This window comes from Orbicella faveolata, unplaced genomic scaffold, assembly GCF_042242905.1.
Source record: "Orbicella faveolata isolate gen_17 unplaced genomic scaffold, um_ofav_v1 contig_2, whole genome shotgun sequence".
Classification (NCBI taxonomy): domain Eukaryota; kingdom Metazoa; phylum Cnidaria; class Anthozoa; order Scleractinia; family Merulinidae; genus Orbicella; species Orbicella faveolata.
The window spans coordinates 16,658,821-16,676,728 of NW_028301547.1; the positions used below are offsets into that span (position 1 = coordinate 16,658,821).

At 39.9% G+C, this 17,908-nt stretch overlaps 2 protein-coding genes and 1 pseudogene across 2 annotated transcripts; 2 read left to right on the forward strand and 1 right to left on the reverse strand.

Moving 5' to 3' along the window:
• Positions 1–873: 873 nt before the first annotated feature.
• LOC110049598 (sodium/potassium/calcium exchanger 3 pseudogene) lies at positions 874–6,468 on the reverse strand (annotated as a pseudogene).
• A 5,397-nt stretch (positions 6,469–11,865) lies between these two features.
• Positions 11,866–17,851, forward strand: LOC149112175 (uncharacterized). The gene is made up of 2 exons (XM_089289928.1): positions 11,866–12,436; positions 15,266–17,851. Exons 1-2 carry the CDS (start codon positions 12,004–12,006, stop codon positions 15,406–15,408), a joined length of 576 nt encoding a protein of 191 aa, XP_089146054.1. The 5' UTR covers positions 11,866–12,003; the 3' UTR covers positions 15,409–17,851.
• Positions 12,766–17,851, forward strand: LOC149112176 (uncharacterized). Its single transcript, XM_089289926.1, has one exon. It carries the CDS (start codon positions 13,409–13,411, stop codon positions 14,741–14,743), a length of 1,335 nt encoding a protein of 444 aa, XP_089146052.1. The 5' UTR covers positions 12,766–13,408; the 3' UTR covers positions 14,744–17,851.
• Positions 17,852–17,908: the final 57 nt, after the last annotated feature.

A 17,908-nucleotide genomic window follows, 5' to 3' on the forward strand; every position in this document is an offset into this window, starting at 1 on the left:
AGCCCTTTCATCAACTGTTATTCAAACTGGGATTTACAGGCACTTCACTCTCACAGTGGCTTTCTTTACCCCAGAATATAAATGGGTAGCAACGAATTATGTAAAACCAGGGAGTAATACAATGTAAGTACCAATACCACCAAAAACCAGGATAAGCTTTCACTAGATGAGACAATTAATTTGCCTCGATGCAGACTTTAAAGGAGAAGATCACTCCAAAAAACATATTTTTTTGGTCAACGCAAATAAAAATCTTGCACTACGTTTAGCTACTCACTGAAGTTTCGGCCTCTAAAGTGCAGATTTTCCTTATGAAATTCGTCTCCAAAGAAGCCCAAAATTTGACATCGTTGCCAACATTTTGAACAGTATTCAGCAGCCTGGCCACATTTTCATGACATCATTCTGTCCAAGGGATTTCTGACAAACTACCAATCTACTGGTTATGGCTGCTCTTGAGCCATATCATTTCAAGGCGAACATGCTCCAAACACCCCAAATGATAGCAGTGAAGATAGTGAATTGGGTAATTGGTTAGAAAGGAATGAATTTTTCTGACCTTGTGAAGGATGCCAAGTCAGTTGCAGGTTTTTCTGGTTCCCACCAATTTCAAGCTGGATCAAATAACGTCACATAAACATGGCCTGGCTGCCAAGTACAGTTTCAAAATGGCGGCATCCAAAGTCAAATTTTGGCCTTCTTTCGAGACAAATTTCTTCAGGACAGCAGGCAGTTTAGAGGCTGAAACTTCGGTGAGTGGAAAAACCCAATGTTAAAAACCCAGTGTAAATTAGCATAACTTATTTGACGTCCAAGCCCCCTGTGGTTGAACCTGCCCAGTTGGAGACCCAGCCACAAAAACAGAACTTTAACTTTGTGATCAGAGGTTTCCAAAAATAATTTAATTACAGAATTCTATATGCCTAAAACTGAGGATACTAATTATTAACACACATAATAATAATATTCATAACAAATCACTCTATCTGTGCTTTAAGCCATCCTTAATTGAAAACATATGAACACATAAAATTAATTTACAAACCTTTGGTCATTACACAAAATAAAACCTTGTGATTGCATTGATCTTATCTGGATATTATATTCTTAGTTCCTATTTTTGAAACTACCTAAAAGTTATTATTATATAGTAGAAATTTGTTTCCCCAACAACATGACACGCTCTCATTGGCTTTTTTCCAGGTCACATGGCACTTAACAATAAAACTTTTTCCTCCCAAAGGCCTCTGGGTAGGTAACACTGCAAAATCTATGATGTCAGAGTGTAACAGTGCCCTCTTACCCTCTGTGACCACCAACCGCTTTTGCATGTCAATTATTTTCATGTATTTGTTATGCTATATAATGTTAAACACTTATTGGCTGGTCCCTTGGGGAACCATTCATTTTGCTTCCCACATGTCTCCATGTTTCTCAAGTACATCTACATCTACATTTATTTAGTTGATAAAGTCCCGCAAGACATCACATCAACTGTACCAAACATATATGCACATATGCATAAGCTAGACAAAAAGGATAATTACAAAATAATTCTTAAGTACAATTTACTTTACTCATTTCACATGTTTTCCTAAATTTAACTTAAAATCAGATAATGACTTGCAATTTACTAAGTCAGCGGGCAGTAGGTTCCACTCTGTTATTGATCTAGGAAAAAAAGAAAACTTAAAAACGTCCTTAGATACTTTTGGCATCCTATACTTAAAAGCATGGCTGTTGCGTGTTCTTTTTTCACTGTTTAATATTAAGTGATTTTCTGTGGTTATGTCCATTAAGTTATGACTAAGTTTGTACATTAGAGTCAGTCTGTTTTTCTTTCGTCTTGTTTCTAATGTGTCCCATTTCAAGTCAGATAGCATGTCTGTCACGCTTGCTGTGTTGTTGAAGTTTTGAAGGCAAAAACGAGCAGCTTTCCTTTGAACTCTCTCCAGGGTTGAAATATCTTTTTTGTAATGTGGGTCCCACGAGGCACTTGCGTACTCCAATTTGGGTCGGACGATGCTGGTGTAGGCCGTTTCGCGTACTTTCCTGGGGCAGTTCCAGAGATTTCTCTTTATCACCCCCAAGGATCGACTCGCCTTGCTTGATATAGATGAGATATGGTCAGACCACCTTAATTTACTGTTAACGGCAATTCCTAGGTACGATGCAGAATCTACTTGCTCAAGTTTGGACCCACAGAACAAATATGACCGCTGGGGAGGACATTGCTTATTTGAAATACAGATGATGTTGCATTTAGAAGGGTTAAATTGCATCTGCCACTTATGTTGCCAGGTTTCTAGTTTATTGAGGTCGTCTTGGAGATTTTCGCAATCTGAGTCTTCAACCACCACTCCGTACAAAAGGGTGTCATCGGCAAACAGCTTTACTGTAGAGGTTAGACCATTTGGCAAGTCATTGATGTATGTTAGGAACAACAGCGGGCCTAGTACTGATCCTTGTGGTACACCCAAAGTCACTGGGGAGGAGGTAGATGTTGCACCCTCACAGATGACAGTTTGAACCCTCTTAGTGAGAAAGGATTCCATCCAAGATAAGAGGTTACCATGGATACCATGACGCTCCAGCTTCATTAGTAAGCGTTGTTGTGGGACTTTATCGAAGGCTTTCGAAAAGTACAGAGCTTCTCAGGAAACAAACTTAACTGTTTCCCTCAGGACCTGAGTCATTAAGTGCTTTTTGTTTATAGATCCATCTGACTCAGACTTGAACACTGATTCAACTGAAAAAAAAAATCCCTGTGCCGGCAAATGTTGCATGGTACCTCATGATTACATGTACATCGCCTGCAGATACCTTAAACCCTATATCTGTTAAGGCTGCCTTACAACTCTTGAATTAGCTCTCTGAATTATTGAATTTTCCGTAAGTCTAAACTGGAAGGTACATGTATAAACCACCTTTTTGAGGTCCAACTCAGCATAATTTGTTTTGGGGGGGGGGGGGATTTTTTTTTTTTTTCGAGGTCAGGAACTCAAATGCCTAAAGATGATTTCCAGTCCGTATTGTGCACTCTCAAGAGTTTGTTTACGAATTTTGTTTTGTTTCATGTAAGACATCACAAAATGTAAACATTTTGCAACAACTTACATGAAGTAAATTCAAAGTTTCATGTCAACCACCATTATGATGCGAAGCTTTTTGCTTCATTCTTTCTCATATCACTTAATGAAACAACTTTGCAGCTGTAAAAATTCAATGAAGCTATTGGAAAAACAATTTGAAAGGCCTCAAAGATAAGGTATGTGGTTTGTAATGAATAACATCGATTCGCATTCCATCGAGTGAGACTTCTACTGTTTATAAACATTAGGGGGCTGAGATTGCACAGTATGGACTGGAAATCACATTTAAAAAACATGTTGTGGTTTTCCTTTGTTCCACTGCATTCAAAATTAAAGTTATATATAACATCTTCAAAATTGTTGTCACAAGTATGGAGTGACTGCACAGAAATGACTCCCAACGAATTAATTTCTAGAATACATTGTATTTGTCCAATTTCCCAACATGCTTTTGTTGGAGATAAGGTTAATCTTAAACTTACCAAATTTCAAACTTCAGAGTGTGACCATCCAGTGAAAATAAAGTTTTAGGAAAACAACAATTAGCTGTCAATCAACAAGAACCTTTAACTTCCAGAAGAAAACAACTGTGTCCATTTTCGTGATAAATACAAGTAATTAGTCTTTGAATTCCTTTTTCGTCTGAAAGCTCATACTTCAAGGTTTATTTTTAGAGAGAACAGCAAAAATTGAATTTTTTTCACTCTGAAGCTAAGCATGTGGTATTAACATTAAAAGCTAAATCTGCATGTACAGTTGTAAATGTAAGCCATAGGCATATACATTGTGTGCTTCCAGAAAATATTCATAACCATCCCAAGGAGAGTTATTGAGGGTGAGGGGTCTCAAAAGCCAAAATTGTGGAACTGGAATTTTCGGAGGGATGGGGAGGGGTCTAACCAAAAAACCCTCTGTGTGAGAGGTGTGGTTATTTTCTGGAATAACACATTTTGGAGGGATTATTATTGCACCTGAGATAATAAAATTATATTTTGATTAATTTTCAGGGTGGGTCAGGGGAGGGTATTAAAAGTTTATAGTACAATGCATGTACATGTACATTTGTACAGTGCAACCCTGTTAATCCAGTCACTAACAGGCCACAAAAATTTGGTTGTATTAACAGGGTGGTCATATTAAAGGGGCTTTTTACATAAGAAAATGAATGGCTGAGCTTTTGTTTGGACCAGAACAAAGTGGCTGTAATAACAAGGTGGCCATACAAATGGGGTGGCCATAAGGCAGGGTTCCACTGTACAAATCAGAATCACTCAAAATCTTCCAAACAAGTTCAGTGGCAGTAAATTTATAACATTGTCACGTTTTTTCCTCTTTAGCAGGAACATGACATTCTATCTGGTTTAGCTAAATAAAGCTATGGTCCCTGTATTAGTTAGCTTCTTTTGTGCTAAATACTGTTTAACATGGTGGGAGGTTAAAGTCCCCCAAAATATTCAGGTCTAAAAGAGTCGCAACTGAAATGAATGCTAAGTAAACAATAAGAAGTAGTATTCCAGTGCACTTGTTTAAATACCACTTGTTTAACATTAACAGAAATATTACCACAAACACAGTGCCAAAGAGAAAAAGTGATGAGTAAATCATACTGCCACTCTTGACAGGGATATAACCACCGAAGTCCACTACTGTTGTCTTCACTAACCAGGGCAATCCAAGGCACAGTAAAATGTCAAATAAATTGCTTCTTACAGCATTGGCGACAGCCATGTCGCCATTTCCTTGTCGTGCAACAATCAAACTAGATATTCCATCAGCCGTGCTATTCCCTGCAGCCAGGAATGTGAGACCCATTATAACATCTGGGATTCCAATTGTGAAGCCTATGGTTAACACCATCCAAACTAAGGCATAGGTGAGTAATGCAATCCACACCACCGATACAAAGAATGAGATGAGATACCACTTCTCCCATCTGTTACTACAGCAGTTAGGAATTGTGATGTAAAACAAGCAAGAAATTGGTAAAGTTAAGATCCATAGGACTCGTGAGACAAATCCCTGGGGCACTGAAAATGGTGAATTATCACATCCATCAATAATTTGCACTTCTTCTTCCAATAGATTTAATTTTTCTTCATCATCTTCATAATGGCTTTTCAGGAGGGGTTTCTTTTCATTGTTACTTCTCTCATTGTTTACAACATCAGGGTCTCCTTCTTTAGCTCCTTTCAGTCTATTTAAGTAACCTTCAAGGCTTGAATTAAAGTACATTAAAACCAAATAAAGGAAGTACATGCTCACTAGCAAAGCACCCTCATACCAGTAAATAACTTGGTCATATGTAACTGCAACCAGAGCTATGATACCCAGAATGTAACATACACAGTCACGCACCAGAGGCCAAGGTGTAAGTTGTAGCACACACCCAGCAAACAAACCACAGACTGCTGTAACAAATAGCATATTAAATACTGCAGACCCCACAATGGCTCCTAGGCCAAGGTCACTCTCTGTGATAAAAACGCCGATAAATGAGGTGAAAAACTCAGGGGCAGAGCTTCCAGCTGCCATAAGGGTTGTACCACCAACATCACTAGTCAACTGAAACTTTGTGGTGATCTCTTTCAGGGAAGGAATGAAGTAATCATCGCAAACGAAGGCCAACGCAACGAACAAGTAAATTACCAAAAGGATATGACAAACGACACCTCCATGCTTTAGTCGCTGGTCCTGAGTCATAAAATCACCCGGGAAGTCATTAATAGAAGGTTCAACGCAGTTCAGGTTCAGATGTGGCGCCGGACTTGATCCCAATTGCAGTTTTAAGGTTTCGTTACGTTTAAGATCGATCCATCGCGAAGAACTTCCCCATATTGACTTAAAGAGCAGACTTGGGTACATGAAGCAGGTAACAGTTACCAGGAATGCGAACTGGGTTAAAATCTTTCCTTGACGATTCATTTTCAACACTGGCCGTTTATACTAACAGGGGCATTTCGTGAATACCTCGGCTAGTTTTCACGAGAATGAACACTTCTTTTATAGATAAGCTTCGCGAGGAAATCTTGTGACATTAATTCGATAATTTATCGCAGCACGTGGAGACCTCGAGACTGAACAACCTTACGTAGCCGGATTTGCTCTCGCTCTTGCCTCGGCACGCAGGCCACGGATCACGGGCAATGTTTGAGTCTCTTTTAAGTCCATGTTCATTTTAATATATTTTTTTTCTACATTCTATATTTTACATTTTTCCAGACATAGCATTAAGCTTAGATGTCTTACGGTATGAAGTTCTTAAAATTTCCTCAAATCGTTCAGCTGCTAAATTATGACTCGATCTGTCAAAATTTCGCGGCCAGTTGCCGCACTCGGTTTTCAATAATTCTTGTGAACAAAATGGATATTACTCACCATCAAATATCTTTGCAGGCCTTTCATTCTTCTTGTAAACGAGTGAGGCAGCACTGAATCTTCGCAGATCACGTACAACAAACTCGTACAGCAAAACAGGGCTGAATACCGTCTGCGCATGTGCGAGAGGTCAGCACAACAAAATCAAATTTCGGCGCGAACGTGATGTGTGGTTCTTACGTGTTCAGTTGCTCTCTCCTCCGCAGAGGCCAGGAGGGAGAGGTGAACACGTCAGATTTGGCTGACCCTCTGATCATGGCCATTATGACGTCACGGCGAAAGATGCGCGCAAATGGAGAGAATTTTCGAAAATGTATGGCAAGCCGTTTGTAGCAAAATTAAATCCTTGCAATGTATGTTTAATCCTTTAAATAACGGTTTTATTTAAAGATAGAAAAAGGCATTCAATCCAATGGTAAATAAAATTTTTGGTTCAATTCAGTCTTTTAATTTTCACGATTCAATCCAATACCTGGAATATTGATTCAATCCAATACCTAAAATATTGATTCAATCCAATACCTAAAATATTGATTCAATCCAATACCTAAAATATTGATTCAATCCAATACCTGGAATATTGATTCAATCCAATACCTAAAATATTGATTCAATCCAATACCTGGAATATTGATTCAATCCAATACCTCGAATATTGATGCAATCCAATACCTAAAATATTGATTCAATCCAATACCTCAAATATTGATTCAATCCAATACCTCAAATATTGATGCAATCTTCCTGGGCCGAGTGCGGCCAACAGGAACGAGAGTAACTGAGCACTAGAGAGCACTGAAAACATGGCGGGCGAAGGAGAACTAGATTTAGAAGTTGAGTTTCCTAAGTTTCTTGCAGACATCTTGGATAAAACGGAAATAATTTTTGAGAATTTTGACTCAGAAGTTGGAGTCATGGAAGACCATTTCTTAAAATTCCTGTTGAGGTGCTCGAGGAACTTTGAGGACTAGGATTCATCTGGACAACGATAACAAAGATGATTGGAGTTTGGAGATGGACAATTCACAGAAGATTGACAGAGTATGGCTGAGAAGATATGAGGGGTTTCAACAGCTTACCTGATAAGGAACCGAAATCATTCAAGAGTATGGATATAATTTCATTGCAGGTTTCTTTAAGTCCATTGGGTTACGGGTTCAACGGAGAAGAATAAGAGAAAGGTTAGCAAACTTAGATCCCCAAAATACGGTCTTGAGATGGGGTGCGTAAATTCGCTTTGGCATCTGGATGGACATCACTCTCTGATCCGATGGAAAATACTAATTCGGCTGTATAGACGGATTTTCTCGAAGAATAATGTTTTTGAAATGTAGTGCCAACAATAAAGCAGCAACAGGTCGTGAATTGTTTCTGGATGCTGTTAAGAGAGACGGAGAATTTTGGCCTTCGAGAGTACGAGTAGATCATGGTGTTGAAAACGTTGGTGTGTGCGATACAATGGAGCAGGTTAGAAGAGAGGAGAGGGGCAGCTTCACTGCAAGGCCATCAACACAACCAACGAATTGAAAGATTGTGGAGGGATGTTTCCGTTGTGCTTCCCACTTGTACTTTTACACTTTTTGTAGTATGGAATTGTCAGGCATCCTGGACACTGATAATTCAGTGCATCTTTCCACCTTACACTTAGTTTTTCAACCAAGGATAAACCTTGCTCTTTGCCAGTTCACTGAAGCTTTCAACCACCAAAATGTAAGAACAGAAAAAAAAACTGGTTGCCATACCAAATGTGGCTTAATCATATGATGCAGCCTGAAAACCCCCTTTCAAATGGAAAGTCATATGATTTTGAATACTATGGTGATGATCCTGATGGTCCAACTCCATTGGGCAGTGATAACAATGTTGTAGTTGAAGAAATTGACCTGGTACAACATGATTCAGTGCAGTCATTTGTATTGGAAAGGCTAGATCCCTTAAGATAATCAAGTCAAATGGGAGTAGACATCTTCCAGGAGGCTCTAGAACTAGTGACAGTTAAACTTGGGCAACTGACAATTGCATAATACTACATGTGTGTGGGCTGGGTAAAGGAGATTATGGCCCTTAAAGTATTTTTGGAACTCAATTCACAACAGAAAACCTCACCCTGTATCAAATAAATTATTTTCTCATCTTCCTTTTCATTGATATACAAAACTCAGAAACTGCTTGAATTACAGAATGCCTAACTTCTAGCAACACAACTAAACTGAAGAGAAATCAGGGCATTTGATAACTGCCATGTGCACTACTCTGCCTTGTAGATTTTTCAGGTGCTTATCAAAACAGATGTTAAAATGTTGCAAGGTTAATTTGTTATCTTATTTTCAAAAGTACCCAGGACACAAGACTAACCTCTTGGTGCACTGGCATAATGGCTACTAACAGGACTCATGTCACTAGCCAAAACTAACTTTGCACCAGCCAGCCTTTTTCATACACAGCTTCACTGACTTTTTTATAAGAGTGGTCAATCTTGAACATTTCTTGTTGCATCAAAAATGTTAATAATAATCACTAAGAAAATTTCACTCCCACAAACACGAATCCTGCTTTTCTTGAATATGCTTATGTTCAAACTCTGATGTACTTTTATCAGTGTTGCCATTTTCTTTTATCTCCCTTTAATAGTTAAATATTTATCATATGTTTATTAAGGCAATTATTTCCATGAAATCCACTTATAGTTTCCCTGTTTTCATTAGTTTCTATTCTCTTCAGTTTTACTTTGTCAGGATAATTCTCAATTTTGTTTTCATCCAGTAGACCAGTACTCCATTCCATCATGATTGTCACAATGGCTAGTGAAAGTGCAAAATCTACTATTCAAAACTTAAATGTGTGGCTAGTTGGCAGTAGTGTTAGCCTTGAGCCCTGGATACCCGATAATATTCACAACAAATTGGTGCCATGCTTGTCATAGAATATCAAGAAAAACGTCGTTTTTAGGAAAGAAGTACCACATGTGGGTTAAATAATGCAAAACATGAGACAACAACATTGAAAAACTTAAAACACATCCCAATGTTCAATGATTGCTGTCTTGTAAAATGTAAAGGTTCTTATTTCAAAAATAACTTAAAGCCAGGTTTACACAAACAGTTTTTGTGAGAAACATGTTTGACTGTGCACACGGCACAACAAAAATTTTGTTTACAGTTCAAAGTTTAGTGTGCCAGTAATGATTGGACAGCAGAAATATGCACAATACCAAAGACCAATGTGGTAGCAAAATTTGCCACAGTTTATGTTATATGCAACAAAAAGCTAGCACACACAGCTTTTAATAAACAAATATGTTTATCACATAAAAAATTGGTTAACTTACATCTACAAAAGCGGCAGTAATGGAATCTAAATTTTCCGTGTCCCTTGTGTCTCGGTTGTAGCAATGTCTCATTTACCTAAGCAGACTAATGGTTTGATCAAGAACTTCGGCGTGTGCTTCTGCAACTTCTGAGCCAAAATTCTCAAAAATTATTTCCGTTTTATCCAAAATGTCTGCAAGAAACTTAGGAAACTCAACTTCTAAATCTAGTTCTCCTTCGCCCGCCATGTTTTCAGTGCTCTCTAGTGCTCAGTTACTCTCGTTCCTGTTGGCCGCACTCGGCCCAGGAAGATTGCATCAATATTTGAGGTATTGGATTGAATCAATATTTCAGGTATTGGATTGAATCAATATTTCAGGTATTGGATTGCATCAATATTCGAGGTATTGGATTGAATCAATATTCCAGGTATTGGATTGAATCAATATTTTAGGTATTGGATTGAATCAATATTCCAGGTATTGGATTGAATCAATATTTTAGGTATTGGATTGAATCAATATTCCAGGTATTGGATTGAATCAATATTTTAGGTATTGGATTGAATCAATATTTTAGGCATTGGACTGAATCAATATTCCAGGTATTGGATTGAATTGTGAAAATTAAAAGACTGAATTGAACCAAAATTTTATTTACCACTGCATTGAATGCCTTTTTCTATCTTTAAATAAAACCGTTATTTAAAGGATTAAACATACATTGCAAGGATTTAATTTTGCTACAAACGGCTTGCCATAAAAATGGCGGCGTTACCTCTAGTTGATACAACTTTTTGAGGCGCATTTCTCCAATCATTCCAGCTTTAAATGGTGTTGTATTTGGATCTCAAGCAGTAATTATCATTTTTCTTTCTTGAGAAGTAAGTAGATTTTAATTATAAGTGAAAAATCTTGCATAAAGTGTATTTAAAGTGTTACAGTCATCGCTCTCCGGTGGAAATATGTGGGGCAAAATTTTGACCATTCGCCCCGTAAAATTGCCTTTTTTACGTGATCGGTAACTTAAAGAAACGTGTAACGTGGTCACAGAAGAGCTTATATGTGTAGGAAAACACTGTAATTGAAGATGATTTTGAAGAATCGGTAGTAAAAATGATCAGTTCATTTGAGTATGAAATATCTGCGATCTCGTGTTCGGCACATGTTCTGCAACAGGCCTAGCAAACAGAAATATCCACAATGATGGAAATGAGAACTTTCACAGACAAGAACTTAGGCTTCATTATTTAAATAAGACCTAAAGCCTGCCTACTGCACAACGGTGGTTAAAATACAGACAGAGGATAAAATGAATATGCAGACTGCAGACTTTTTAAGAAATATCCTATTTCCTTTTATAGAGAGCTAAGTGCTCCGGTTGGCCTGAAATATACAGCTCATGTTAGCCGATGTAAGGTTAGCTCATTCTTTCTATAAATGAAAATGGGAATATGATATTCTTAAAAAGCCTGCAGTCTACATTTTATCCTTGGTTTGCAGTCTAGTCTTGTAAGACTTTTCTTTAAATATATGGACATACAAGGCCCTCTCTCCTCTGCGTAGGCCTCTTTCATGCTGCTTAGACCGTACACTGGTATTTTCGAGTATATTCAGTTTCCATGGGGAGCTTCTCCAGAGGAGAGTATAAGGCCCCATTTATATGGTCTTGGGTACTGGAGACAACCCTATCAGACCCAACTTTATCATAGTTACCAGGGTTACCCTGATTATGTTGCCAAGGGTGACTTGTGTTTCACTTTCTCAACAGGTGAGGGTGCCGAAAAAATTTCTTTATGTGAATCTGAAGACCTCAATTCAATACATTGAAATGAGCTATTTTATGTTTTATAAATTATGATATTAGCTGCATGTACATTACCGCATTGTATCTGCTTGGACGGGACTTAAAGGTGGACGGGGTTGGATTGTTTAATTGTGAGAGTTACTTTTGTTAATCGTAAATACATATTGAGTTCCTGGTGTTAGATCTCATTAGGAAATTTATCTTTTAGTTTACATTTTCTGTTGAAAAGAGTTATGGGCGATGCAAAAACCAAAGAGGGAAGGGAGGTGATATAAACATTTAGTGATGTTAATATTGTTAATATAGTTTAATGTAGCCGGCACGTGCTAGCATCATATCACATTGTACACTCGCTTATCGCTGTTAAGTTCGATCGTTTAGCTGTTTGCTCTCTTCGACTTGTACCGGTTCGTTTCAACGCAATGTCTTCGAAAAGCAAATCCAAACGCAAAAATAAATGCCCCGGTTGCGGAACACCGAAAGATAAGCACGATTTTGCAGCAATGGGAAAACACTGCGAAGGACCCGAAGAACGAGATCCTGATAGCGACGGCACCATGGAGGAGTCGCCCGTCGAAGAGGAGAAACAACTCGCTCCTGATTCTGGCGATAAGCAGGACGCCTTGCTCCAAGCCATACGAGCTTTGTCGAGCCAAGTGGAAGCCTTGCAGCTCGAGCAGCAAACACTACGCGACACGGTAACCGAACTAACAACAACCAAGGATAAAATTGGGGGCGGTGCCTCAACACACGAACCGTCCGCTCGCGCCGACAACAAAGACAACAACTCCCCCATCCAGATGACACAGCAACCTCCATCTGGCTCACACAGTGGCTCTGGCCAACCAATTGCAGGTACCGTACTTCAAGCCGTAAAAGCTGGCGCTTATGTTGATTTTCTCGATCTCCTTCCCCGCCTCAAAGTTAAGCCCGACACATGTGGCGATGTTATCTCTGGAACCGGCGATCGGAAAGCAAGCGCGACCCAGAACGTAACTATCGAATCGTTCGACTCGTGGCTCGAGGCGTGGAACATTTATGAGGCGCTCGTGATGGATGTCTCACCACTTCGTTACAAGGAACTCGCCCGCTACCGTGACGTGATTCAAAAAGCGAACAGGAAATTCGTGTGGAGCGCCGTTTACAATTACGATGTCCAATTTCGTCTCAGCCAAACTCTAAATACCTCTGCACGCTTCGACACCGTTGACACGACGTTGTACACAACAATTCTCGACTCGTCCGCCGTCAGGAGAGAAGGCGTCTCTTGTCAGCGTTGTAAATCCCCGAATCATTTGGTGCGTGATTGCCTTTTTCGTGCGAAAACCGCGTTGGAGGAAAATCAAGGCGCGAAGAAAATTAGCTCGCGCCCGCGCCCAGACGCAAGCCAGCAAAATTACGCCTGGAAATACGACAAGTGGTTCACAAGCAACGGCAAAGAAGGCTGCAACTTGTTTCAGCGCAATTCTTGCCAACAAGGAACTGAGTGCAAGCGCGCCCACGTTTGCAAGGCTTGCCGGGGGGAGCACTCTCTGGCCGATTGTAAATACGTTACCGGACATTAATTCACCCTTCAATCTTGATACCTGGACGGACTGCTTATCACGTTACCCTGATCAAACGCTTGCAAATGATTTATTACACGACGTTCGTTCTGGAGTAAACATCGGTTTCTCCGGAAACCGTTACAGTCAGATCTATGATAACCATTTATCAGCATCAACAAACCCCGAGGCGGTGGCGAGAGAACTGGAACGCGAACTTTGTCTTAATCGTAAGATTGGTCCTTTTCTTACACCGCCCTTTGCTAACTTTGTCGGATCGCCGATGGGCGCTATTCCTAAAAAGCACTCGATGCCTACGAAATGGCGCATAATTCACGATCTATCATGGCCCGCCGCTCACTCTGTCAACGATGGCATTCCCAAAGAACTGTTTTCCTGTACCTACGACACACTTGACCGCGCGATTTCACAACTTAAACTCCATGGAAAAGGCGCATTAATGAGTAAACTTGATTTATCTGATGCCTTTCGTCACATTTTAGTGCGTCGCGAAGACTGGGAGCTCCTTGGCTCCACATGGCAAATTGACATTAATGGCACACTCACCACTGCTTACTTTGTCGATGCCTTTTTGCCTTTCGGATTGCGCAGCTCACCCGCACTCTTCCTCAAGTACGTGGATATCTTATCGTTCACCATGCGCGACCGTGGGGCCAGCCCCGTTTGGAACTACCTGGACGACTTCTGGACCTGTGGCCCCCCTGCCCCAGACCCCCTCTGCCAAACCAACTTAGATCTCATGCTCAGTACCTGTGCAGATCTCGGCTTCAATTCAAATCCTGCCAAGACTGTTGTGCCATGCACTACCCTAGAACTACTGGGTATCGAACTCGATAGCATTGCTCAAGAGGCGCGCATCTCACAGACCCGTCTGGACGAGACTCTCAACTTACTTCGAATGTGGCAAACCAAAGCCTCCTGCACAAAGAGACAGCTCCAGTCCCTCATTGGGAAACTCAACTTCATCTGCTCCGTATGCAGACCAGGTAGAACGTTTCTTCGTCGAATGATCGAACTTTTGTCCAAAGGATCCCACCCGAGCCATCATATCCGTCTTACTAAGTGGTTCTTCAAAGACGTCGAATGGTGGCTGTCATTTCTCTCTGATTGGAATGGTCGCAGTTTGTTCTATGATGAACAGTGGCTCAGCAACGCGTGCCTACACCTGTTTACTGATGCCTGTGCCGAGTCCTTTGGAGCCTTATTTGGCACCGCTTGGCTCTGTGCAACCTTTAATGAAGTCGGTATCCCCAGTCGTCGCTCCATAACGTACAAAGAACTTTATGCCATCACCATGGCCATGACAGTCTGGGCCCCCTCCCTAACCTCACAAAGTCTTTTGTTTCATTGTGACAATCAATCAGTCGTGCGCATTCTGACCTCCGGTTCCAGCAAATGTCGCCACATTATGTCCCTCGTCCGTTATCTTTTCTTCATCTGCGCCAAGTTTAACATTGTATTGAAGGCTGTGCACATCCCTGGGATACTAAATTCTGCTTCTGATGCCTTGTCTCGATTACAGGTCCAACGCTTTCGCGTTCACCTAGCAGTTTGTTTTGTGTCCCAATATATACATTACATTAAACTGCTCGTTTGAGGCCCAACCCCGTGTGCTGTTCTTCTTGTGGTAAGGGGCAGGGACATTAAGTGATGTTAATATTGTTAATATAGTTTAATGTAGCCGGCACGTGCTAGCATCATATCACATTGTACACTCGCTTATTGCTGTTAAGTTCGATCGTTTAGCTGTTTCCCTTAACCCTCCCTACCCCTAGCAGTTTGTTTTGTGTCCCAATATATACATTACATTAAACTGCTCGTTTGAGGCCCAACCCCGTGTGCTGTTCTTCTTGTGGTAAGGGGCAGGGACATTAACTCCAATTTTCAACTGGTGATTATTAACAGGAGTCGTATTTGATCTTTTTAAACCTTACGTTACCATCCTCCACCACCTTTGCAAGACCATTTGAGGTGGCCCCATTTCTGGCAATACTCGCAACCACCATGGAAAGCTATCTATTTGTTGTCATTGTACTATCAGTTAAACATATTTTAAAACCCAGTCTTGTGGGTTTTTTTTGTTATTTGCTGAAAATGTACGCTTATCATTCTCTTGAAGCCAATAATAAACTCATCAATGCAAAAAGCAACAGGGAACCTGGGATGGATGGCGCTGAGGAGAAATCAGACTGTGGGTTCATGTTTACAAGTACAACCTCTGTGACACTTTTCTCTAGAATATTTCTTTGTAGGTCAGTTTAAACTTAATGTAAAACAATAGTTAAAGCTATCTTTATTTACGTAAGATTTATGATACAATTTAAAAGCATAAAGTATAAAGAAAATAACTGATTATCATTTCAAACTTAGAGGCAGTAAAGCTATTACAGTTTCTCAAGACAGATGCTATTAGAAAACAAGGGGTTTGGTTATAATAAGAGATCACCAGATATTGATCTTTCCAGCTTTGTCTTAACCTTCCTTACTGAACTCTTTGTTTTGGCAATAAGTCATTTTGGCGTTACAAGTTTCTCCTGGATAAGGTAACTCTTATTGCCATTATTCTTTCCTCTTTAACTCACTTGATGCTGGGAACTAGATTCTGTAATTTTTAGTTCTTCCATGTAACATCCTTTGAGTTTTATTTTACAGCCTATACAAGTTTAATTGAACTCACTGTGATATTAAAAAAAAATTAGAACCCAAAGCACCAGTTTAGGATACCTTTCTTGTGAGAGGTGCGAGACAAGAAATAGCTTTGCATTGCATGCGGACGCCCGAGGAAACAGATCCTGCTCCTATCTCATATTTGACAAACATTTTGACATGAAATAAAGCACCTTTCTACCAAGAGGTCTCATCCATGTTATTCTGAATATCATCCGTTTCATCTAGGTCTCCCGTACAGTGATAGTATATCATTTTACCACCTAAAATATCCACACGTGTGCTCGGCTTGCGTCAGTTGGTTGGCCTCGCTGAAGAAAATGTTATCGTTGACAGTTCTTCGGATAATTTAGCGCAGAAAAATAATTCCTTGGTACATTATTTACTTTAATTTCCAACCCAGCATATGACTTGATAGTTCAAATGTCTTTGTAAGGGAGCATTTTCCAACGAATACTTTCTCATATTTCGAGGGTTTCGAGTGTTGATCAGCAGGTCCTCCACGCTATCGTCTACAAAATAATGGGTTTAAACCCACTGATCATTTTTATGCATATGTTAAATGATTCGTTTTCATCACCATTCAAACGTTTTAAACCATATCAAGATCACATTTTTGTGTTCGTGCTGTTCATCGTTGGGTTCTCCAGATATCGCCCAGGGAACGGGCGCGAAGCTTCACTTTTCAATCGCGTTTTCAATTGAGCGATCTCCAAATTTTGCGTGTTTTTGAGCCTTCCGACATCTAATTTTTAAAATCCAAGGTATTTTTGGACACAATATTAATAGGTTATCTTATTCCTGTTGTCTGTTGATCGCTTTCTTTCAAATTCTTTGAGTAATCATCGGATGAAAAACTTTTGTGGTGTCATTTTTTAGCGGCCATTGAAACTTCACGGGCTGGCTCACGAGTGACGTCATAATGGCATCGGGCGCGCAATCGCATGGCAACCCAAGCAAAGTTGACCTCTCCCTCCTGGCAGAGGCTCTGACAGGTTTTAGGTGGGGAGAGTCCGCTGTACGTAGTGAGTGTAGGCGTAATAAAATGGCGAGAGCGGCCGCGAGAGCCTCTGCCAGAAGCTTGTCGTTTTCTGGTACATTGATCAATTTCTCAGCCCTCGCGGACTTTGCGAGCTTGAAACTTGGCAAAAATCAGCGCTAGGTATGCTACTACAATTAGCAATCGTTATTTTCCAGACAACGTTACATATTTTCGCAAAAAACAGCAAAAATATTGTTCTCCGAAGCCCCCCCTGGAACCTGGCTGAAACTATGGGGAGTAGTGACAAGTACGTTGTTTTTTGGAGGTCAAATGTCAAAATGGCGGAAGCAAGAGAGGAAGCGCTTGACATTTCCTTCCAAGAGATGTCTCTTGAAGGTAAATATTCCTCTTCTATGTCTTCTTTTTGTCTTTTATCCCTACTAGCTGCATTTCGTTTATTAAATTTCGGCCTTTAGTTCACTAACTTTACAAAGCCATAGCTTCGTTACAAACAAATCTGTCTCTCGGAAGTAACAATTAAGCATATAAAAAGTTACAAACAAACGATTTAAACTTTGAAAACTGTTCCGTCTACTAGTTTTTCAAAAAATCGGTATCGCAATCCGTTTCAATCTTATTTAATTTTTTTCTACATCCGGCCGTATCTCCTTTTGTATATATATGCTGTGTTATTGAAATGCTCTATTTTAAGTGCTTTATGTGCTTTTGGTGGCCATTTTGCCATGTGTAAATCCTTTAAACGAAAACCTCACAACCTCCTTTGGTTTTTTAGATGACCCACAGAAAAGACAGTTAACACCATCGAAGGTTGAGCCCACCAGTAAACGGTCTCGACAGAATTTAAGTGGACGATTTTACAAGGACAGGAAAGAAACGTTTTCTTCTGTTCTCCAAGAAAGGTTTGTGGAAAGTCCAGGGAAACAAGCCACACAAGAATCCATTCTCAGTGCTTTACAGTTAAACAAAGAAGAGAAAGGGCTGGCCACACGTGCTGTAACAAAAACATTCCCCTCTTCCAAATTAAATAAAAGAAAAGGGGTTTATACTAACATCAGAAAAGCAGTTTCTTTTAACTGTGAAGATGATAAATCA

Excerpts from the sequence above, each read along its gene's own strand:
- LOC149112176 (XM_089289926.1), top strand. The coding sequence starts at position 13,409 with ATGGGCGCTATTCCTAAAAAGCACTCGATGCCTACGAAATGGCGCATA.
- LOC149112175 (XM_089289928.1), top strand. The coding sequence starts at position 12,004 with ATGTCTTCGAAAAGCAAATCCAAACGCAAAAATAAATGCCCCGGTTGC. Across the intron at positions 12,437-15,265 it reads CTCTGGCCAACCAATTGCAG|CCAATAATAAACTCATCAAT; the intron begins GTACCGTACTTC and ends ATTCTCTTGAAG.